The 24,867-nt window shown below is 42.5% G+C and overlaps 2 protein-coding genes across 2 annotated transcripts in view; one reads left to right on the top strand and one right to left on the bottom strand.

Moving 5' to 3' along the window:
* The first annotated feature begins 2,733 nt into the window (after window positions 1-2,733).
* Window positions 2,734-8,716, top strand: LOC129411245 (uncharacterized). Its single transcript, XM_055161476.1, has 2 exons — window positions 2,734-2,919; window positions 3,139-8,716. Exon 2 carries the CDS (start codon window positions 3,356-3,358, stop codon window positions 8,714-8,716), a length of 5,361 nt encoding a protein of 1,786 aa, XP_055017451.1. The 5' UTR covers window positions 2,734-2,919; window positions 3,139-3,355.
* Window positions 8,717-10,103: 1,387 nt separating this feature from the next.
* The window catches only part of adam28 (ADAM metallopeptidase domain 28), a 41,083-nt gene continuing 26,319 nt past the window's right edge, over window positions 10,104-24,867 (bottom strand). Inside the window, exons 3-12 of the mRNA XM_055161475.1 lie at window positions 22,626-22,702; window positions 18,051-18,129; window positions 17,879-17,955; window positions 15,002-15,188; window positions 13,630-13,692; window positions 13,462-13,533; window positions 12,436-12,605; window positions 11,855-11,936; window positions 10,469-10,602; window positions 10,104-10,338 (exon numbers count right to left, since the gene is read on the bottom strand). Of these exons, the coding sequence (XP_055017450.1) occupies window positions 10,119-10,338; window positions 10,469-10,602; window positions 11,855-11,936; window positions 12,436-12,605; window positions 13,462-13,533; window positions 13,630-13,692; window positions 15,002-15,188; window positions 17,879-17,955; window positions 18,051-18,129; window positions 22,626-22,702 (1,161 nt within the window). The 3' untranslated portion in view covers window positions 10,104-10,118. The remainder of the gene's footprint in view (window positions 10,339-10,468; window positions 10,603-11,854; window positions 11,937-12,435; window positions 12,606-13,461; window positions 13,534-13,629; window positions 13,693-15,001; window positions 15,189-17,878; window positions 17,956-18,050; window positions 18,130-22,625; window positions 22,703-24,867) is intronic.

Raw genomic sequence — 24,867 nt, 5'->3', positions numbered from 1 at the left:
TGTGGAAAAATCTGTTTTTAAAAATGCACTGTTTAACCTTTATTTTGGAGAGTTCGCCACCTGTTTGTCTCCATGGAGAGTTATTTTTTTGTCTTGAATGTCCCAGTATGGCATTAAATGTATCCATTTTGCATTTACTCAATAACATGTTTTTATTGACCTAAAACTTGCAATCTTACTGTGAGTATGCTCCCCTCTTCACAGGTCTGACATGTACCCTGGCCCTAACTGTCTTCGTAAAGATAAATAAGTATAATGCCATACTGTGGAACATTCCAGGCAATATTTCCATGGACAGAAGCAGGTGACTGACCCTCCAGAAAAGTTACACAATGCACCTTTAAAAGTCTCACAAAGGTGCATATATTGAACAAATGTGAATGACAAAACAATAATTGTGATATTCTGATTTCTCATAAATCTTCACAAATAATATTTCAATACTTCGCCGATCTCAATCATCTCAAATCACATTTCTAGTGGAGGGTCCGCCACCTGTGTGTCTCCATGGAAATGTTATTGCTTTGTCTATAATGTTCCACTGTATAGATTAAACCTGTCTATCACGAGGGAGACAAGCAGGTTACAGCACTACGCTGCATTACAGTTCAGATCTGTGGAGAGAGTTTAATGGAGTTTAATGTTATACCATGGAGCATTCCAGGGAAAGCAATAACATCTCCATGGAGACAAGTAGGTAGCGGACCTTCCACCAGAAAAGTTGCATAGTGCACCTTTAGATTAAAAAAATGTAGCGGTCTCTAGCTCATACAGCTGCAGAGGATGTGCACCTGCCTTAATGAAGAGAGTCAGGTCCAGTCTGCTACAATCTGCAACTATTTCTCCCTGTGTTTCATGAGTAACTGGCCCCGATTTACTACACAAATAATATAACTGGTAAACTGTGTTAACATGAAAACACACAATGAAACAATGAGTTCCAGAATCTAAAAATGACATGTGTTTTAACAGAGAGCCAACGCCCACTACGCTATTACGCCGACTATTAAATGCTATATATACAGTAGGCCTAATATGTCACTGTAATAGACATGGAATTAAAACCAGGATATAAGAGTTACAGAATGTCACCTCATATCTAAATAGTCCATATGCTTTGATGTAAAATGTCTGAGGAATGCAAAAGAAAGATCATCATGTTAAATTAAAAGATGGGGTGAGGTTAAATACTAGGGATGTAATGATATCCAAATCTCACGGTACGATATTTATTGTGATATTTTGAAGAGGCTAATATAATTGTAGATGGGACACTTTTTTGCTTTTAAAATACCTTCACAAGATTTTGGTGTGAATTATTTCTGTAAAAAGTAAAAACATATATCTTCATGTTGTCTGCAGTGAAATGAATCTTGGGATATGTAGTTTCTAATGTTCATAAGCTGTTGCTACTATAAAACCATGCATTTAAGCAAAGGAACTTATATATATTGTGACAGTCCACGATATTATTGTGAGACTTTTGACAATACAATATCACAATATTTCAGTTATTGTTACATCCCTATTAAATACGTGCTTCTTCTTCTCACTGCTTTTTGGGCTAAAGTAAAAGGTAACAATGCATATTATTTGTATGTTTTTTTTTGTTAGTTTAGTCTTTATTTGTAGAGACAGTGTACAGAGACATGTTCGGCACCAGATTATACCTTAATAGCTAGTTTCCATCTGCAATCCTGTTGTTCTTGTTTCTACACTGATATCAACATGGATGTTATTAAGTTCCATTGTAAAAGAAGGTAAAATGTGTACTTACTGAAAAATAATTTAAATTTAAGTTTACAAAGCCATGATTTTTAGCTTTCTGTTCAGGTTAGACTACAAATATCCACAAATGTCATGCAAAATAGATTAAAACAACCATAATAAATGAAACTAATTCATCTTTTCATTGGAATAGAAAATACAGAATTAAATTGAACTTGAAATTTGAATCAGTATCTATCTACATCAAGAGTCACTCATGATTGAGGCAAAGCAGTGGTAGTATTTTTTTTATTTTCTTCAGTCATTAACATAATTTCATGTTTGCTACAGTTAAAGGTGCACTATGTAACTTTCTGGTAGAGGGTCCATCATCTGCTTTCATTTATTCAATTACAGGTGGTTTTATAGCTCAAAAAAACAGAGAAAAACAGGCATTCTGAGTGTGAACGGGGTTGCCTCTCCACAGATCTGACCTGTAACTTGGTCTGGTTTGGTCTCCATGAAGATAGAAAGGTTTAATACCATACTGTGAAACATTCCAAACAATGCAATAACATCTCCATGAAGAAAAGCATTTGACAGACCCTCCACCTGAAAAATTACACATTGCACCTTTAAGCTATTTATATATTATTTAAATTCAGTGTCCAACTCTGCCTATGTTGTATTAGATGTGGTGTTCACTTTGACATACAGTCCACATGTTGTGAAGGCAAGTCATGTAAATGCATCGCTGAGAGAAAGAGATTTATGCAAAGCTCTTTGTCTCTCCATTTTGGTTGACTCCCTCTTACCACCACCAGGAACACAACCAGAACTAAAGGTGGGTGTGGACTCTACTGACAATCCAGTTTTCCTTAAAAAATGTCCTGTTGGAATTCCTTCTATTCCACCTAGGACAAGATAAACCAGTTTCTTCCTCTCTCTCTGTCTCTCTCTCTCTCTTGGCCTCTCTCCTCACTTATCCTGAATCATTCATTAACAGCAGCAGATCCACACTGTATAAAAGACATTTAGTTTGTTATATTATTGTTTTTTGTTCGTTGTTATGCTCTTTCTCACCACAAGAGGGGGGCGCTTGCACACCGGAGGGGTCACGAACTTTTGAGTTAGTATAGCGGTGTGACGCTCGGCGTATCGGCTTTGTCTCTGACCCCTTAATGTCTGGGTGATAGTGTGCGTCCTTTAGACGTAAGTATCATTGTGTGTATGAGTGGTATTGTGTTCAAGGTTTGTAGCTGTGGTTTGTCTGTGTTTTGGTGCAGTTTAGAGGTCTTTGTGCGTAACTTTGTTTTGCTAGCTAGCCTCGCGTCTGTAGTTGCGCATTGTTGAGTGTGTAGGTTATTTCACAAACCACCATTTTGATTTGTTATTGATATATTGTTGTATTTGTTTGTTCTTCTCTTTTAGAGAACCACACACACACAAACGTCTTAAAGTGCTCAGACATTAAAGAACTGTTCAACATTACCTGGCTGTGGACCCCTCATTGCAACTCACCTGAAAGTCTATAATTGCTGCCCTGACCCGACACCCTGTGGTGATTGCTAGCCAGAAGTTTTCTTATATTACAATCCCCATTACAATTTTGGTCCTTCGAGCCGGATGAGCAACCACTGCAGTCAAGATGTTCAGGCCACATGAGAGAGAAGCCAATGAGGAACGCCCACACAGATACAGGCAGCGGCCATCATATCTCCAGGACTATGAGGTCGGTTACCCTGGGAGGTCCCGTTTTCCTGAGGATGAGCACACCAGGCACATATCTTCTCCAGAAATAATCAGATCATTCAGGAGCATGAGAGAGGAGAATGACCGGCTGCGCCGAGATGTCCAACGACTTGCAGACATTATCCATAGTGCTCCTACAGTGTCTTCACGGCCTGCGTCACTGCCCAAGCGCCAAGAGGAAACATCTGCCACACCAGCACCTACAAACCAGCAGACGCCCATCAGAGGTCTTCAAGGCCCACGTCAGCCCGTAAGTGCCCCTCCGGTGATCAGAGATGTTTCTCCTGCTCCTGTCGGTCGACATGCCATAGTAGAATCCCTCAGACAGCGCCTGCAGGAAACAGGATTATCAGATCGAGCAGAGGCACCAGACACTGCTGGCACTTCAGATCATCTCCCCAAGGGTGAATATGTACTGGAAGACATTCCTGAGAGCCCATCGCCGTCAGAGCAGTTGTGTCACCAAGATGACAGAAGCTCTCCCCCACGTGGTAAAGCTCGCCACCAAGCTGAGTGGCCCGATAGCAAGCCTCGCTTCAAGTCTGAGGAGCAATATGATCGCTATTCTGGCCACCCCCATCGCCGTGATGACAGGTACCACCCTCGTTATGACTCTTCTCCACCCCGTCAAAGTTATCCAAGATCCAGTAATGAGTACAGTCGTCCTGCTCCATCTTATCGCCACAGTAGTCTAAGAGCTCACCCTGACAGCCGCTACTATGGGTATGAGAGGGGGTACTCATCTAGTTACAGAGACCATCACGATGACTCCGGCCATGCATATTATGAGAGGAGACAACGAGAGGGCAGACACTCACCTGATCCATCATATTCATCATCACGTAGCCACTCCCCATACAGGAGGGCACCAGCTCGAGAGATGTATCGCGGACCCAAGCCAACAATCCCAGACTTCAAGTCAGAAGACCCACGTGAGTTTGCTAGATTAAAGCTGGCCCTGGACAATTTATTGCCATATGATGCATCAGAGCACTTCAAGTTTCAAATACTCACTGATCATCTCAAATGTGAGGAAGCACTGCTCATTGCTGACTCCTACAGCAACAGTCATTACCCATTCACAGACACTATGATGGCGCTCACAGAGATGTATGGTCAACCTCAGCAGTTAGCATTGAAGAGGATCTCCAATGTGATGGATGGGCCCAATATAAGAACTGGGGACATTAAAGCCTTTAAGTCATTTGCTCTTCAGATCCGTGCACTGGTTGGGATGCTACACCAACTGGGTAATCAGGGATGGACTGAACTGCAGTGCGGCTCACACGTCTCTCGCCTCTTAGCTAAGTTACCACATGACCTAAGAGCTAATTTCCACAGATTTGTGAACCCTATCTCCACTCCCATACCTACACTCCTCGACCTGGCTGACTGGCTCGAATATGAGGTGAGAGTTCAAGTTAGTGGAGATCAACATGTCAGTAACCCATCCAGGGAGAGATCAGCTCCATCCAAGAGCCAAAGCCCCGCTTTCAAGTCTCAGAGATCTACCACCATTCTCCTTGGCAGTGAATCAGACACAATAAAGAAAGCAGCTATTTTTCCCGCTCCAGCACAGAGAGAGGGTACACAAGATAAGCCTAAAAAGTACTGTCCCTTCTGCGACACAGGGCAGCACTATTTCAACCAGTGCAGCAACTTCAAACTTCTGTCAGTGGAGCAGAAGACACAGTGGATCAAGACGAACAATCGCTGCTGGAGATGTGGACGTGAGCACCTAGCCGCCAAGTGTAACCTCAAGGCCAAGTGCAAGCAGTGTGAGAGGAAACACCTGGACATTCTCCATGAAGTTAACACCAGCCAGAATGCCACAGCAACTAGTAAACCCCCAGCACCTGAAGCCAGTACATGCCTTGTGAGTTCTGCGTCAGAGACTCTATACGTCGACCGCCCAGCCAGCAGCCGCCAGGTGTTACTGAAGCTGAGTCGAGTCATCCTCCAGAGCGGCAACCAGATACTTGAAACCTACGCCATACTGGATGACGGGTCCGAGCGCACCATACTCCTGAATGATGCTGCTATTCAGTTAGGTCTTCAAGGGCAGGCTGAAGAACTCACACTCCGCACAGTCCGACAGGAAATCTGTCCCATTCAGGGAGCAACTGTATCCTTCACAGTGGCTTCTGCTTCAGAACCGGAGAAGTGCTACAAGATCAACAAAGCCTTCACTGCCAGAGAACTGAGCCTAGCCCACCACACCTATCCAGTCCAAGCTCTGCAGCACAAATACCGTCACCTGAGAGACATTCCATTGCCCGCTATCAAGGATGCCCAACCGCTGCTGCTGATTGGGTCAGATTATCCTCATTTGATAACTCCAGTGGAACCAGTGCGTCTTGGCCCCCCTGGCGGACCTGCAGCAGTGCGCACTAGATTAGGATGGACTCTACAAGGCCCTACAAGCTTGCTATGTCATCAACTGTCCCCACAACAGTGTCTTTTTACCATCTGCAACCCTCCAGAAGCTGAGCTCCTCAAAAATGTGGAGAAGTTGTGGCAGTTGGATATCTTGCCATACAGGAGTGAGCGTCTGATTACCAGGTCAAGGCAGGATGCAGAAGCCGTTCGCATATTGGAGAAGAAGACCACAAGAGTAATGGTGGATGGCGTAAACAGGTATGCAACTCCATTACTCTGGAAACAAAACCTCTCTCCTCTCCATGCATCAAAGGAGGCAGTGCTGGCTCAGTTACGTGGAACAGAAAGACGCCTTGTGAGAGACCCAGAGAAGGCAGCTATCTACTCCAGAGAGATCCACAAGCTCATCGATGCTGGATATGTCAAAGCCATTTCTCCTGCCAAAGCTGAAGAGAGTAACTATTCATGGTTTATTCCCCACCATATGGTGCAGCACAATCAGAAACACAGAATTGTCTTCAACTGCTCCTTCACATCCAATGGACAGAGTCTGAATGACAACCTCCTTCCCGGGCCTACCCTTGGAGCCAGTCTTTTGGGGGTTCTGCTCAGGTTCAGAGAGCACCCGGTGGCCATCAGCAGCGATGTGAAAGGAATGTTTCACCAAGTCCGCCTATTAGAAGAGGACAAACCATTCCTTCGCTTCCTGTGGAGAGATGTTAAAGTGGACCAAGAGCCAACCATCTATGAGTGGCAGGTGCTCCCGTTCGGCACAACATGTAGTCCGTGTTGTGCCACATTCGCACTCCAGATTCATGTTCAAAGGCACACTGAACCAGAAGAAGATGCCCGTCTGTCAGTTGAACGTTGCTTTTATGTTGACAACTGCCTACAGAGCCTCCAGTCTCAAGAACAAGCCAAGCAGCTGGTCAACTGCCTGCACACACTACTGAAGGAGGGCGGATTTGAGCTGAGAGAATGGGCCAGCAACGTTCCCACTGTGATTCAACATCTGCCCAAGGAATCCTGCTCTGAAAACAGTACTCTCTGGTTCACACAGCAAACAGCAGACCCTCAGGAACGCACCCTTGGACTCTTGTGGCAGTGCAAATCCGACACACTGCATTATAAACAGCACCAGTGTGAGTGTCCAGAACTTACCATGCGGAACATCTACCGCCTACTTGCCCAACAGTATGATCCTCTAGGATACATCATTCCCTTCACAACCAGAGCTAAGGTCATTGTGCAGCGTTTGTGGGACAAGAAAAGAGGATGGGACGATCCAAACCTCCCCGAAGATCTGCTGCAGGCCTGGAAAATATGGGAGAAGGAGCTGCCACAGTTGTCACATGTTATGTTGCCCAGATGCTATACCAACCGTGGCATGGACTGTAGTACCAGTAGCAGGACCATACACGTCTTCTGTGATGCGTCTGAACGTGCTTACGGCTCTGTGGCGTATCTGCGGACAGATTGGGGTGATGGACAGGTTCAAGTGGCCTTCCTAGCTGCCAGATCGAGAGTCGCCCCAAAGAAGCAGCTCTCAATACCCCGGCTTGAGCTTTGTGGGGCTTTAACAGGAGCACAGCTAGCTTCAGTGCTAACCAAAGAACTCACAGTCCAGATCCAAGCAGTGGTTTACTGGACCGACTCCACTACAGTCCTGAACTGGCTCCAGTCAGACTCCTGCAGATATAAAGTGTTCGTGGGCACAAGAGTAGCAGAAATACAGGAGCTGACAGACATTAATGCCTGGCGCTACATTGATTCTGTTTCAAACCCTGCGGACGACATCACAAGAGGGAGAACACTGACACAACTCGCTGGAGAGAACAGATGGCGTCATGGACCCCCCTTTCTCTCACAACCATCTGACCAGTGGCCAGAGAAGCCAGTTAATCCGGTTACAGAAGAGAAAGATGAGCTGCGGAGCACTGTGTTTTGTGGCCTGACCAGTTCTGCAGATCCAGCTGTACCTGACATACAGCAGTTTAAAACATATCAAGAGCTGTTAGATGCCACAGCACAGGGGCTACACGGGGCGGCTGATAAAACGCCTCTCACTGCTGACGACTACCATGAGGCAGAGTTATCTCTCCTGAGACATGCACAGACAGAGAGCTTCCCAGAAGAAGTGGCCCTGCTCAGAGCTGGTAAGCCCCTCTCTTCCACTAGCAGATTACTAACATTGTCTCCTGAATATGACCGATCTTCCAGCCTGGTTCGTGTTGGTGGAAGACTTAGAAGATGTGACGCTCTAAACCCAGACATGCTGCACCCCATACTCCTGTCAGCCTCTCACCCAATCTCCAAGCTTCTGATTCAGCGCTACGATAGCCAGCTGCAACACCCTGGAGCTGAGCGTGTGTTTGCAGAGCTGCGCCGGAAGTACTGGATACTGAGGGGCCGAGAAGCAGTTAAGAAACACCAACATACCTGTGTGGACTGCAGGAAGTGGAGAGGCACCCCTCAAGTGCCCAAAATGGCTGACCTACCACCCTCCAGTCTGAGGCTCTTCAAACCGGCCTTTTATTCTACAGGTGTCGATTGTTTCGGACCCATGCTTGTTAAAATGGGCCGACGTACTGAGAAGAGGTGGGGCATTTTGTACAAGTGCCTCACTACACGAGCCATTCACCTGGACCTCTTGCCCAACATGGACACAGACTCATTTCTGATGTCACTCAGACGCTTCATCGCTCGCAGAGGGAAACCTCATGAGCTCCTCTCCGACCAGGGCACTAATTTCAAAGGAGGAAGCAAGGAGCTNTCTCCTTTGAAAATACCAGATTTTGTGCTTTGTTCAGTGTTTGTCTTTCAAATTAAATTACCTCCAAACTATAAAACAAATGTTACGTTACACTTACTTGAGTAGTAGTTTTTCCCAAGTACTTTTTTATTCTTACATGTGTAGTTCTATTTGAATAACCGTATTTGAAGTTACACTTCCATGAATTTTTGGCTACTCTACCCATCTCTGCAAATAAATCACTGCATGGATTTCTACTGGGGTTATGGGTGCCCAGAGGGGACACACATACATACGCAATAAAACGAATAAAACGGATGAATCTTTCTAAGAATCAGGTTAAACCTGCGCTGTCTCTTTTCAAATATCACTCCGGAAAGACTGAGGCTTCACAACTGAGGCTGGGGTTGTTAAACTCAACCCCCAAAAATAATATAATGCACTAAATCTGGACAGGATAGAGACAAAAATGAGGAAAACTACATTATATTTTCTTTTACTTTTGTCTGCAGTGTTCAAAATAAAGTAGGGCTGGGCAAAAATACAAAATATTAATTGGATTAATTGCATGAGTTTGAGTGTTATTAATCACGATTAATCGCATGTTATACGCAAAACCAATGAATGAATTAAAAAGTAGAGTATAGTGACTTTTATTGGAAATGTAAATGAAAGAGCCAAACATTTGTTGTTCAAACAGTATTTCTTTCAGAGTTGAACCCGCAGAGTCTTCAAGGTATTCTGAAGGCTCAAGAAAAAATACTGAATGAATTTTTGTATTACTAATATATTTTTTCAATATTTTTTATTCAGTGAGTAATAAACACTACTGTAGTAATAATTTCTAGATCATTGTTATAAACTTGGGCTGATATTTCTTGGGAAACAAAGGGTTAATATAATGGAATGGAAATGGACCAATCACAGTTTTTCTTCCAGTGGTATCTGGGTAAATCAGTGACTGAGCTATGGGCGGGATCATATCATGAAATCTACCAGGCCTTAGTGAATACCCTGTAATAGTATTATGTAAACCAGACCGCAGCGACAAAAACCGCACTGCAAACCTCTATTTGTACGCCTCAGGGGCGTCTGGAAGAAGGAGAACAAAGAGAAAGACCAGTCAAAGCTGGAGCCCATGGAAGCTCAGAGCCCACGGCTGCGGGCCGCAGAGGCAAGGACACGCTGCCTCTCATGTGGTCAGAAAAAAGAGAACAAAGTGTAAAGAAAAGACATCAAACTTAAAGAAACACGGTGGACTTTTTCAAAATAAAAGAAAAGCCAATGAGCAACAGGTGTTTACAAAAAAAAATAAAAATTTAATTAATTAGTTAACGCAAAATTTACGCGTTAACGTGCCCGGAAAAAAAAAAAAAAAAGGATTAATTTCATATTGTCCACAGAAATTTTTTGTCACTCCAAGTAAGAGTACTGTTACTTCAATTAAAAAATATTACAAGTTGGAGTAAAAATATGCTGCAAGAAAAGAAAATGCAGACAATACAGTGAAAAAGTTGGATTTGGAAATTCAACCAAGAACCTTCTGGTCAGTGGACAAAAGGTGTTTTACCTCCACAGTGCCACAGTCACACTGCTCTCCAGCCTCCACAAAGCCGTTCCCACAGACACCGGGGATCACCAGGGCTCTGTATTCAGGTCTGTCGAGGAGGCAGCCGGGACTGCGGTTCAGGAGGTACTTCTCATAGTTGGTTCCACTGCAGCTGCTGAAGCTCCGAGGAACGTTCCAACTAAACACATGAAACAGAGTTCAAATAACTTCAATACTCAATAACACTTTATAAAACATGAAGTTATATTTTAATCTGGACACAGGCCTACGCAGCATTAATTTCATGATGAATATTGTGTCTTGTTCACCTTAGAGACGGCGCCATGATGCAGCTGTCTCCTTGGCACACACAGGCGCTGGAGTCGTCGTGGTTCATGCCCAGATTGTGCCCCATCTCATGAGCCAGAGTCGCCCCCACTGCTATCGCCCGGTCACTGTGGTCCTACACAGACAAGAGTCCAGGCTTTAAGGAACCATACGGAAGATTTTGTTTTTTTTACATTCCATAAATCTGTGTTCTGTTATCAGCTACTCCTTCCACAAAGTTGGTTCTCCAGGTCTCGTCCAGATCCGCCTGACTCGCCTGCGACCAACTGGTGCATCCAGAATTTGACAGAGGTGATTGCAGATCCTTCTCTGTTCTGTATCTCTGCAGATTCTGTACATTTGTTGGGAGCCTCCTGTAAGTTTATTGGGGCTGCAGCTTGAAGGTCCGACACATGAAAATGATCAGACATGTTCCTCTGATGGTGCTTTCTCAACTGGTTCACCTGTATTCAGCCTCACATTTTACTATAGGTGATTTTATGTATTTTACCATGTTAGTGTGTGTGTGTGTGTCTGGGTTGTTTGGTTGTGTGGAGTCAGGCAGCTGTGGGGGTTGGGTAGGTGGGTGGATGGAAATGTGGGATTGTTTTTAATCACTGTAAAGCCTTTTGTGTTGCATTTTTGTATGAAAAGCACTTTATAAATAAAGTTTGATTGATTGATTGATGTTTGTTTGTGTGTACTGTCTGTGTGTGACATAAACATGTACGTGACCTGAGCACATCTGACCAGAGTTTTGCGTCTTGGACAGTGTAGACAGAAACACTACGGCTGGAGGTTGGTTTCAGGTTTTGTTTCTTACATTCCATAAATCTGACCTGATCTAATCTGTGCCACCAGAAACGAGGTGAATATGTTCAAATCCAATATAGTTTTTATTGGTAATAATTGTAATGCTGATTTATTCTTGACTACAAAAACATTGGACAGAAACCTGGACCAGCACCTGCACCAAGCCTGAGTCAGTGCTAGTGCAGCCTCTGCAGCTCAGGGAGGGAATTCTGCAGGCTCTGAGTTTTTCACATGAGGCCTGTCCATAAACTGAGAATGAGACAAACTTGTATGTGTCCTCTGCAGGTTAAGACACTGGAAACAAAGATGCGTCGAATTTTCCAAGAAAAAATTAAACCTCTCTGTCTTATTTTATTCATTCTCATATAAAATCAAAATGAACCTCTGATGTGGCATTTATTCAGTTACTGGTGTTTATATTGAAAAAAATGTGACCCTTAACTTAGCCTGGATGTGCCTCTTGCTTGTCTCCATGGAGATAGATAAGTTTAATGCCACACTATGGAGTAAATCAATAATATCTCCATGGAGGCGAGTAAGTGACATGCACATAACTGTTATAAAGTATTAGTTACCTGCACCACTCCGACTGAGTGTCCCGAGCAAAGTGTTCCGATGAAGGCCAGTCCAACGGTGGATCCTTCAAAGTCTATTCCACTGAAAACAAACAATAATACTGTATGTCAGTGATTGGCTCCAAGCTCCTACCTGTGATTTCTGCCATTGTGCACTTGGGCAAGACTTCACACAGGCAAGGTGGGTCTTCCCAAAGTAAACAATACGGTGGGAGCAGAGTGTGCACAGAATTGGACTGAGGGAGTGTGACGTCACCCATAGTGTTTGCCTCCAGTCAAATGAAGCCCAGTTCTATAAACAAATGCTTTTGTTGTGAACACAGTTTGACCGCAGAAGGAGTCCAGTGATGATTTTTGTGCTTAAAAACTGCAAAGGAAAACCCAGATTTTTATCAGTGACTCAAAAATTTGTGCAAAACTAACAATTTTGAGTGTTCAAAGAAGATGATTTTGGATTAATGAAACAAGTGTGAATGAAATACAATACTCCGAGTACAGTTTTGATGAGGGGACAACACCGTAAAGCTCGGAACAGTAGTTTTGCATAATGTTTACATAATGAGCTCGCTGATGTGTCAGACCTGAGCAGATGGGCGTTGTCATGCTTCTTTTTTTTGACCAGCTCTGTGTTCCTCCACTTCATGAAGGCGTCCAAGTTTGCTCCGGCTGGAGGAGTGACTGTAATCTGGTCTTCTCTGGACCAGACCTCCAGCCCCACCAGAGCCACGAAGGTCCGCAGAGGTTTGTATGCCTGGAACAAAGCACCACATTTCAAGATTCCCATGCACAGAAGAATGATAGCTCACTGTCTCTTAAAACTAAACATATTAAATAAACAACTTATTAAAAATGAATGAAAGCAAAGACCACTCAGTTTTATTTATATGTAACTTTATATGTAAATTACGGAAGCCCTGAGAGGCAAGAGAAAAAAAAAAAAAAGAGGCAGGTCATTTGGGCTCTATTTTCTAAGTGTTTTTTTTTTTTTTTTTTTTTACCAGCTCAAAAAAAAAGCAGCGCTTTTGTCTTTCGCTGGCACGGAATCTCTGCCCCCGCCCCCTTCCCTGTCAGCAGATCTGCACTTACTGCAGACACTGTGGTCAAGTTGTTTTTTCTGGGCAAAAAAAATCTGAATACTGAGTAAAAGTTCATGTTGAAACTGTTAGTGCTGTGTTTTACTTTGTGAAAAATTTTGTTTAATGTTTACAAGGAATTTATTTTTTATAATATTTCATACATTTGTTGATATTTGAGAATATTTCATTGAACTTATTTGTATAACCAAACAGCACTTTGCATTTATTCTATTTTCCCGTTTGCATAATGTTAAAACAAATTGTTGAATAAACAACAAGCAAATGATTTAGCATTTTGTTCCCGTACTGTACCGTAAATGAACTGACCTCAAAACTGAGGTATGTACGATTTTTGTGTACCTCTATTAATCAGTGTCATTGAACATAAAAAAATAGTCCAAGTTCTTCCTCCAAAATCTGAACTCTGCTCCTAATCACACACTTTTTACTGGCAGAGGACTGGCTGTAGGTCAGTCCAAGCTAATCACTGACTAAAGAGAAAGAGAAAATCTTACTGATTGTTTTACTCACCATGTTAACAAAGTTGACCACTTCAAATATCCTCTTTCTCAGTTCCGCCACGTCTTGCTTCATTTTCAGGTACTGAAACAAAACCGCACAGTCTCACTTCAGAAAATTCAAGGAACACACTACTCACACAATGTAACACATTTTAGGTTCCTATAATCAACTACATACCAGTCTGTTATCAGCCACCAGATACAGTTCCAGGTATTTCTGCTGCTGAACAATGGTGATCCCCTGAAAATACACAAGAATTATTCATTATTATCAGGAAAAACGGGTTTTAGAATCTTTGTCTTGTAGCAATGTCTCAGAAATGTAAATGAATCAGTACATTTAAGCAACATGACCAGCTTGCAGTTGTAATGGATTAAATTTGATGACAGAAATTTAACGGGAACAACTCTGACAATAATTTATGGACTTAAAAACTGCTCAGAAATTTCTATCTATGATGTAACAATCTGGGAAAATTATTAACTATGATAATACAAGCTTAGAGCAAGAAGACCTCGTAAATAGGATTACTGAAACAAAGGTGAATAAAGAGAAATACAACTGCAGGTATGTTTTTGACGAGGGAACAACGTTACAAACAGATTAAAAATTGTTCTTTTAAAAGGTGCACTGTGCGCAACTCTCCTGGTGAAGGGTCCTCTACCTCGTTGTCTCCATGGAAATTATAGCTTCGCTTGGAATGTGAATCCGTGTATCATTCGTTCATTCGTTTTTCAATATAAAACCAAAAATAAGAAAACGAAAATACAACAGTTTTCTTCGCTATTTGTCTCCAAAACCAAAATGAAAAAACGGATAACGATCCTTTTTTTCAGTTTTCGATTTTGTGCTTAAATGAAGAATGGAAAAGAACAGATAACGGCAGTTTCCCGTTTACGCGACTTCCGTGACTGCAATGCCAAACTTTTGCACCGCGTGTGGACTGAACCAGGACTGAACCAGGACTGATCCAGGTCCGGGACCAGACCGACATGTTTGTTTCTGTGTACTGTATATGTGTGACATGTGTGTACGCGACCTGAGCACATCTGACAAGAGTTTTGCATCGTGGGCAGTGTAAGACGGAAACGCAACAGCGACAACTTCTCCACTCTGAAGGGTGGTTTTAGATTTTTGCATTTTTAAGCCCCAAAAATGCCGTCACCGTCTAAACGAAAGACACTTCTGATAAAATATTTTGTCGTTTCTGTGTACTGTATGTATGTGACGTAAACGCGTACGCAACGTGAGCAGATCTCATCAGAGTTTTGCATCGTGGGGAGTGTAGACGGAAAATCTACAGCGACAACTTTTCCACGCTGAAGGGTGGTTTCAGATTTTTGCGTTTTTAAACCCCAAAAACGCCGTCACCATCTAAACGAAAGGCACTTCCGATAAAATATTTTGTTGTTTTTACCTGCAAGCGTTCTTGTGTAAACAGGCCCTGAGTTTTCACATTACTTACCATTGACATCCATATAATGTTGCTTCTCGTTCTAAAAATGTGTACTGTTGATGTCACCTGGATAACCTCTGTTGGTTTACTCACGCCTGATCTGGAGCGGCTCCGGCTGGTTGGTGGTTCATAGTCATCGTCCCACGTGGTGTTGGTGACTCCGCACACGGCCGGAGTGGAGCGTTCTTCTTCATTGAAGGGGCTCACGGCGTGATCCCCCTCAGGGTCAGAGGTTAAAGGTTCAATCAGGAACCTCTGCTCTGACGTCCGGAAGTATCCTCTGAAAGAAGGACAAGAAGGACGGGGCGACCGCCACTGATTTACTCTGAGGGACACGAGGACACTGGACAAACTCCTGCTCACCCACTGCACCAGACTATACAGAGACAGATAATACCCTACACTGTACAACAACTCACCCACTGCACCAGACTATACAGAGACAGATAATACTCCCTACAACTGTACAACAACTCACCCACTGCACCAGACTATACAGAGACAGACCAGACTATACAGAGACAGATACACAGACAGATAATACTACAACCTACAACTGTACAACAACTCACCCACTGCACCAGACTATACAGAGACAGATAATACTCCCTACAACTGTACAACAACTCACCCACTGCACCAGACTATACAGAGACAGATAATACTCCCTACAACTGTACAACAACTCACCCACTGCACCAGACTATACAGAGACAGATAATACTCCCTACAACTGTACAACAACTCACACACTGCACCAGACTATAGATGGACAGATAATACTCCCTACAACTGTACAACAACTCACCCTTACGTAACAGATAATACTCCCTACAACTGTACAACAACTCACCCACTGCACCAGACTATAGATGGACAGATAATACTCCCTACAACTGTACAACAACTCACCCTTACGTAACAGATAATACTCCCTACAACTGTACAACAACTCACCCACTGCACCAGACTATAGATGGACAGATAATACTCCCTACAATTGTGCAATAACACATCCTTATGGAACAGATAATACTTCTAAAACGAAACAAGAAACAAGACATTTAGTACATATAAGGGCCTTAGATGAGGTACAGTTAAATGTCTATAAAACATAAACCATTATACATTTAGTAGTGTACAAAGTTAGGCATCAAAATGATACATGTACCATGGTAATAGACATTTAATTATTCACATTTTACTTATTTAGCACAATATGTTTAATTCAGAAATCCCTTGGCGAGCTACTTGGAAGGGGGTGGAGCTACAGGTTTGAGACCTCTGCTCTAAATGAACTTACTAATGCTGGGCGTGCACTGTGCGACATTTTCGATTGTTTCACTCAGCCCCAACTCAAACTGTATGACCAAATTGCAGGGTTTAAAAGTTCACAGTTCATGTTCTCACACTGTTCGAACTACTTTAACAGTGCAAAACCCTCACGAGCGGCGACTGGATTTCCTACAGTTGCCGAGAGCTGGTCGTGAGGTATTAATTGGTTCTCATTGCCCCATGTTTACTATGCAAAGCACGACACACGATCAAGCCAAAACTCGGCCTGATCCCAAAAACTGTTGTTGAGTGAAAAATCATCTCAAAAAGGGCCAAAAATTGCACAGTGTAACCCCGGCTTAAGTGAACACCCCCACTGAAGAACTTTGCACCCCCAAATCTCCTTCAACCAAAAATGTGTGGCACCACCCTTGCCCTTTTATAACAGATAACCTTATGCCCTGTCAGTCATTATCTTATGACGGAGTATAAGGCTTGGATAAAAAAAAAAAAATAAAAAGATGCTGGCGCTATGAGAATAAAGTCGTAATATTTCGACATTAAAGTTGTAATATTACGAGAATAAAATCGAAGCCAGAAAAAGTCGTAATTTTACGAGAATAAAGTCATAGTTTTACGAGAATAAAGTCATAATTTTATGAGAATAAAGTTGTAGTCAAAATAAAGTCGTAATATTACGAGAATATCGGCTGCTCGGAAAGTATGAATGAGTCTGAGGCTGGTGCTCTGGACAATTTGGAGCATTTTGTAAAGGAGAAGAATCCGTGTATCATTCATTCATTCGACTGAAACAGGACTGAATCAGGACTAAACCAGGTCCGGAACCAAACCAGAACTAAGAACAGGATTGAGACCGGGACCAGACTGGGACTGAAAGCGGTTTAGTCCTGATTTAAGTCACGGAAATGAGAAACTGCATTTCCGTGACTTAAACCAGGATTGAACCAGGACTAAACCAGGACTAAACCAGGACTGAACCAGGACTAAACCAGGACTAAACAGTTTTCAGTCCTGGTATAGTCCCGGTATCACGGTCTGGTCCTGGTCTGGTCCCGGCCTCAGTCCCGGTCTCAGTCCTGGTCTCACTCCTGGTCCTTGGTCTGGTCCCGGTTTCAATCCTGGTCTTAGTTCTTGTCTGATCCCGGGCTCAGTCTTGGTCCCGGACTCAGTCCTTGTCCGGTCCCGGTCTAAGTCCTGGTCTCAGACCCGGTTTGGTCCCGAACCTGCATTTAGTCCTGGTTCAGTCCTGGTTAAGTCCTGGTTCAGTGAGGAGGCGCAAATGAAGAAAATAGTTGTTTTTTCGTTTTCTTGTTTTTGGTTTTATATTGAAAAACCAATGAATGAAAGATACACGGATTGAAAAGCATCTTCTTCACGTTGACTTTGAGTTTATTACAACTTTATTCTCGTAATATTACGTCTTTATTTTGACTTTGACTTTATTCTTGTAAAATTATGACTTTATTCTTGTAATATTACGACTTTAATGTCGAAATGTTAGGACTTTATTCTCGTAGCGCCAGCATCATTTATTTTTTTTATCTGAGCCTTATACTCCGTCGTATTATATCATCTTTGCATGGTTTTTCCTTACTACTTCTTGTAATCATGAATAAATGCTAGTGCAAGCTCTGCAGTCTCTGTTTTTAGTAATATAAGTCATTTAAAGCTCACCTGAGTCCGTCACATGTGCTGATGCTGGCTGCTGACGCATTATCGCCCACGATCTTTCCTTGGTAATAGCAGTCATCCTGTGATGACATTAATAATAGTTAATAATAGGTCAGATTTACATAAGTGTGGTTGTAGTTTGTATTTAGAGGAAATAAAAGCTGCTGTTTCTCACGATGTGGTCTGGAGAAGTGGTGACGCGAGTGCCATCTTCACTGTAGTGAGTCTCGCTGTAGTCTTGGGTCAGTAACTCACTACAATGACAGGAAGAAGAAATACGTCATGGAAAAAATAGTACAACTGTTGAACAAAAGTATGATATATATTTTTTGTTCATGTTTTTTAATGGAATACAAACTGACACTACAATCAGGAGTCCGACTCCACCCACCTCGACATGAACATAAATTAACATAAGGCCGAGATCAGGTATCAGGGTTTAGAGAGAGTCGGGCTGCGAATGGAGAAACTGCCGAAAATACTGCTGTAGTGAAAGCGTTAAGTTAAAACCCTCTTCAAGATTATTTTGGCTGTTTGGTGTTGTGTGCATGTGTAGATAATGTAAGCAGATGTTTCTGTGTTAACAAGTTGTGGCTTTCTTTGATCGAGTTTCTGCTGTTGTTGGCTTAATTGATGTGTTTATGCCTCTGGAATGTTGTCACACCTGCTGTAAGACAAGAAAAAGAAGACAGACCAGACCAGATACTGGCCCAGCCCCAGGGACCTGGTCCTACCAGGCCAGGAACATGACAGTGCCTCTTCATGCAGCTCTGAAAGATCTGCAGCTACAGAACCAAGAGCTCGAGCAGAAAGCGACAAATACATTTTTCGTTCTCATTACTGTTTATTTTGTACGATCATAAACGATCAACTTTATGCCTTCTTCAGTAATGTTATTAGTTTGTACGACCATAAATGAAAACAAAAAATCTATACATTTTTCATTCTCATTACTGTTTACTTTGTACCATTATAAATGATAAACTTTGTGCCTACAATATTATTATTAGTTTGTACGACCATAAACAAAAATATGTTTCTGCATGTATGTATATGTGTGTTATGCATGTGTGTGTATAAACATTTATATTGAGTATATGTACTGGATATCTATGATGTGTATATGTATGTATGTACATATGTGTGTACACATATATGTATGTATGTATGTATGGGTGAATATGTTTTTGTATGTGGGTATATTTTTGCAAATGACAGCTAAGCACTCCAAAGGTGATATTTAAAAAAAGAAAAAGTGAACCATGTGATTATGTAAAACAATTGGGGCAGGACTCCATAAGTTTTTTAAACTTCATCCTCCTCCTTTTGAGCACCAGGTCCCAAATATGTCATGTACATATCACTATTTTTGTTATTGTTTTTAAATTTTGTTGAATGAATGAATGAATGAATGAGAGTGACCAAAGGCTAAAGTAGTTCCAGCACAATCCCAGAGTGAGGATCTGAAGGGGGAGCTCAAACACCTGGATAGACTCATGAAGCAGTGGGCAAGACGGCAGAGGAGACACACGAGTAATTTAAGCTCTGCGTGTCGATCAACTAGAACTCCACAAAATCTTCCATAACTCAAAAACAAACTAGTGACAATGAGTGTGTTTACATGCACATCAGTATCCTGGTTATTAGTCATATCCCGGTTATGTCAGTATTTGGGATACTGTGTTTACGTGCGCGCTGAGAAACCGGGATACTCATATTCATGTATACATGATCAAATAGAGTATCCTGGTTTCTTATTTCAATAGATCCATGGATTCTAACCAGCGGTACAGAGCTATGAGGTATCCCACAATCCACTGCACACATCAAACCCAACGTGTAGGTTTTTTATTAAAATACTCTGCATAAATAAACTCTGCTTTATAACATATGAACCATAACCACATCAGCTCGTTTGATCATATAATTTAGCTTTGTCACATTTGTTTACGTTTTACTGAAACTAACCGCATGACTCATTAGCATAAACTATTAGTGCGATAAAAACAGCTCGCTCCTTGTGCTGTTGATGTGGTTCAGCTTCTGTAGGACTAATGGACACGACTCAGTGGATTATGTGTTTTTTCTGTGACAGAGGAGTGGCTGATGATGGTAAGTGTGTTCTGTGTGTATATCGTATAGGAGATGTTTCATGTTGAACTTTTTTTTTTCGATCAGACGTGTGCAGGTCATACGAGGTTTACACCCTTATCATCAGAAGGCCCCCTAGTCAGAAAGCCCACTAGTCAGAAGGGTCCACTAGTCAGAAGGCCCTGTAGTCAAAAGGTCCACAGGTCAGAAAATCATGACCTCTTCTATTGGTTTGTCAGCAACATATCTGTTGAACAATTGAATGTATATTTGATATAATCCCTGGATATCAGGGAAGAATGAGTAAACTTTTGGATGTATACCAATTAAAAATGGCTGCAACATCAACATTTTTTAGTTTAATCATGCACAACAGCATTAGCTAAGGCCAGCATTACTTCATTTGTTGGTTTACAAACCCACCAATGTTATATTAAAAGAAAAAGATTTCAAATAAAATTGAAATGAAGGTTGTAGAGCTCGAATTACTGAACATTTTGCAAGTTGTTGCCTGAAAATCAGACAATTATTAACCCTGCTACACTTAAGACAGACATTTACCCCAAATCATTATTTCCTCAAACATTTTTGCTGTATTTTAAGGCTTTAATATATTTATTACTTTTAATATGTACTTTTTAAAATATTTAAAACTTGAAATACAATTTCATTTGTAACAATTTGTAACACGACCTGAACATGGCTTTTCTCACTAGAGGCTCTTCTGATGATAAGGCTGACCCCTGTACCAGTGCAGATTCCTGTGCAGGTTTAACACAGTCATTTCACTCATGTATGGCCACTTTATTTATGTCACTGTTATAGTGGTGAAAAGACTGAAAAGTATTATGTCTTTTGGACGCATGCGTACTCAAATTTATGCTGCAGTAACCGGGATACTGCGTTTACATGCCACAGTATCCCGGTTATTATCGGAAAATACCAACTACAGTATCTCGGTTTCTAATAACCGGGATACTGCCATAACCGGGATACTGAAACCATATACATGCACTATGACGAAACCGGGATACTCAAAAAGCCCAATCATAACTGGGATACTCATGTGCATGTAAACGCACTCAATCTCGAGATGAGTGGAGGGAGCACACGTAGAGGTTGAAGCTATTACGAGATGAGCTAACAAAGAGCAGCTGTCAGATTCAACGCTTTAAGCAGAACTAACCACGCCTAAAGACGAACTAAAGCAGGATATACCATCTCTTATACAAGATAAGTATAGAAAGTTTCAAGAGAACAACAGAGCGCTATTTATTTTGATCTGTTTTTAAAAAGGGGAAATCGCCCATGTGATCATAAATGCCGAAGAGCTTATCTTAGATCTTTACGATGTGCAAGTGTGTTTAGGGACAGGGCCTCATCTTCAGTGAGGACTCCCTGCTCACCAACAAAGACGGGCTCAGCCTTATCATCAGAAGACCCTCTAGTCAGAAGGCCCTCTAGTCAGAAGGTCCTCTAGTCAGAAGACCCTCTAGTCAGAAGGTCCTCTAGTCAGAAGACCCTCTAGTCAGAAGGTCCTCTAGTCAGAAGACCCTCTAGTCAGAAGGCCCTCTAGTCAGAAGACCCTCTAGTCAGAAGGTCCTCTAGTCAGAAGACCCTCTAGTCAGAAGGCCCTCTAGTCAGAAGGTCCTCTAGTCAGAAGACCCTCTAGTCAGAAGGCCCTCTAGTCAGAAGGCCCTCTAGTCAGAAGACCCTCTAGTCAGAAGGTCCTCTAGTCAGAAGACCCTCTAGTCAGAAGGCCCTCTAGTCAGAAGAGCCTCTAGTCAGAAGGTCCTCTAGTCAGAAGGCCCTCTAGTCAGAAGAGCCTCTAGTCAGAAGGTCCTCTAGTCAGAAGGCCCTCTAGTCAGAAGACCCTCTAGTCAGAAGACCCTCTAGTCAGAAGGCCCTCTAGTCAGAAGGTCCTCTAGTCAGAAGGTCCTCTAGTCAGAAGAGCCTCTAGTCAGAAAATCCATGTTCAGGTAGTGTTACAAATTGTTACAAATGAAATTGTATTTTAAAAACCAGGTCTAAAACCAGGTCTAATCTAGGACTAAAACCAGGTCTAAATCAGGACTAAACTAGGACTAAAACCAGGTCTAAACCAGGTCCAAACAAGGTCTAAACTAGGACTAAACCAGGATTAAACCAGGTCTAAACATTATGACACTAACAGTAGGTGGACATACTTGAAGGCAGCAGTGATCTCATATAAAAATCATTTCTCTATCAATAATATTTTTTATTTGATTAAGGAAAGACTGGACTTTTTATTTTCTTTTAACAGATAAAACTTCTTACGTTCAGATTCTCATCTTTGTTACTTTACAGCAAACAGTTGCTTGTTCATGGAGACTTGGACTCAACAGACAAGAGTGAAGAGAACAAACATGAATTTTCAGGATGTGGTTGTTACATTCATGTAGTTTTAAAAAGCATGACAATATCAAGTAATCCAAAGTATTCAGATTACGTTACTCACTTTAAGTAATTTAATGGATTATTGTACAAACTACATTTTGAGGTATGTAATCTGTAATCTGTAGGGGAATACATTTTAAAAGTCACCTTCCCAACACTGACTATATATAACAAAAAAAAAAAAACAACAACATTTGAACTGTGTCTCTTATAAATGTCTTGTTAATGTGCAGTAACTCACTCATTCCTCTCCAGGTGCATCTCCAGGGGTTGTCCTCTCACAGTCAGAGCGTATTTAACCGTCTGTGGTCTGTGGGTCTGAGGAGCACAAACATTGACAGAACAAGATGAGACAAAGGCAAACCCAAAACCGGCCCCAAGAGCTTCACAAAGATACAAAAGGTATTGAAATAGTAGGTGAATACTCAATAACTGTTTGTTATGTACTGGCGCCCCTTTGCACATCCCATTGTGTGGATTAATTGTCTGTTTTGGGGACGTGGTTGGTCTGCGTATAAATAGGCCGCCTAAACCTGTGTATCATTCGTTCATTTGTTTTTCAATATAAAACCAAAAATAAGAAAATGAAAAAAAAACAAAACAGTTTTCTTCGTTATTTGTCTCCAAAACCAAAATGAAAAAACGGATAACGATTCGTTTTTTTCAGTTTTCGATTTTGTGTTTAAATGAAGAATGGAAAAAACGGATAATGGCCGTTTCCCGTTTATGTGACTTCCGTGACTGCGATGCCGAACTTTTGCACCGCGTACGGACTGAACCAGGACTGATCCAGGTCCGAGACCAGACCGGGACTAGAGCGGGACCAGAGCGGGACTGAGACCGGGACCAGAGCAGGACCAGAGCGGGATCAGAGCGGAACTGAGACCGAGACCAGTGGTCCGAGCGGTTCCGTGTCATCGTCTGTGCGCTGGTTCCGTGTGGGGAAAGTGAGAATGTTCTGTGGACTACAGGTCCGGACGGGCTGCTCCAGTCCTCCTCGCTCAAGAACCGCGACTGGTTCCGAGGTGGTGCAAAGCATCCGACTGACGCTTTCACACCAACGAAAATGAACCCAACTAAGAGCTTTTGGTTCAAATGGACCAGGTCCGGGACCAGACTGGGACCAGAGCGCTACTGAGACTGGGACCAGACCGGGACCAGAGCGCTACTGAGACTGGGACCAGACCGGGACCAGAGCGGGCCTGAGACCGAGACAAGACTGAGACAAGACCGGGACCAGACCAGAGGCTCAGAGCCCACGGCAGGGCCGGAGCTCGAAGCTGAGGCTTGGACCCCGCGGAGGCTCAGAGTCAAAGCTTGGAGTCTGCCCCAGTCCTGCCCCTGCTCTGGTCCTGCTCTGGTCCTGGTCTGGTCCCGCTCTGGTCCCGCTCTAGTCCCGGTCTGGTCTCGGACCTGGATCAGTCCTGGTTCAGTCCGTACCCGGTGCAAAAGTTCGGCACAAAATCAAAAACTGAAAAAACGAATCATTATCTGCTTTTTCATTTTGGTTTTGGAGACAAATAACGAAGAAAACTGTTGTTTTTTCGTTTTCTTATTTTTGGTTTTATATTGAAAAACGAATGAACGAATGATACACGGATTTGCCTATCAGTGGCGCGTTCTCTTGCTCTTGCTCCTGCGTGCTCGCTACGCACCGCCTCGCCCTCCGCACACCTGGGCACACACTCGTCACTATGCGCGCTCCCTGGTCTTGGCTGCTCGGCGCAGGCTGCACGGTGCCTGTTAGCTGCTGTTAGCCTTTTGTGTTTGACCTGGTGGGAGCGGCTGTCCTGTTTTCGCCTTTTGTTTGGTAAGTTTAGTTTGGGGACGTCTTTTTTCCTTTAGTTTAGCGATGTTGGTACCGGCTTCTACGGCCCTGTACGGGGTTGGTCCGGTGCCGCATCATTTTGTTCTGTTTGGTGCTCACCAGGTCCACCTTTCAGTTGTTACTTTGTTTTTTGGGCACGGGAGGGGTTTTAGCGTTTTTAAAGTAAATTAAAATCAACTTAAAATAAACACATCTTTTACTTTTGTAACCTTTTCGCCTCCTGTGTCCTCATTAATATGATTGATCCACCCGGGTCGTAACACTGTTAGGGATGTAGAAATAATCGAAATATTGTGATATCGTCATTATCATCAAAGGTCTCATAATAATATCATGGACCATCATAATATCTCAAATTACAAGCAATAGCTAAAAAAACTACATAGACCATAGGGATGTAATGATATCCAAATCTCTCTGTACGATATTATCACGACATGCATCTCATGGTACGATATTTATTGCGATATTTTGAAGAGGCTGATATAATTGTAGATCGGACACTTTTTTGCTTTTAAAATACCATGACAAGATTTTGGTGTGAATTATTTCCGTCATAATCCCAAGAATTCAAGTCAAAAACATATTTCTTCATGTTGTCTGCGCTGAAATGAATCATGGGATATGTAGTTCCTGATGTTCATAAGCTGTTTAT

Source organism: Boleophthalmus pectinirostris, unplaced genomic scaffold (genome assembly GCF_026225935.1).
Source record: "Boleophthalmus pectinirostris isolate CB_2022bp ecotype Guang Dong unplaced genomic scaffold, ASM2622593v1 HiC_scaffold_4, whole genome shotgun sequence".
NCBI lineage: Eukaryota > Metazoa > Chordata > Actinopteri > Gobiiformes > Gobiidae > Boleophthalmus > Boleophthalmus pectinirostris.
The sequence above is the reverse complement of the archived record's forward strand: the minus strand, read 5'-3'. Positions and strand labels throughout refer to the sequence as shown.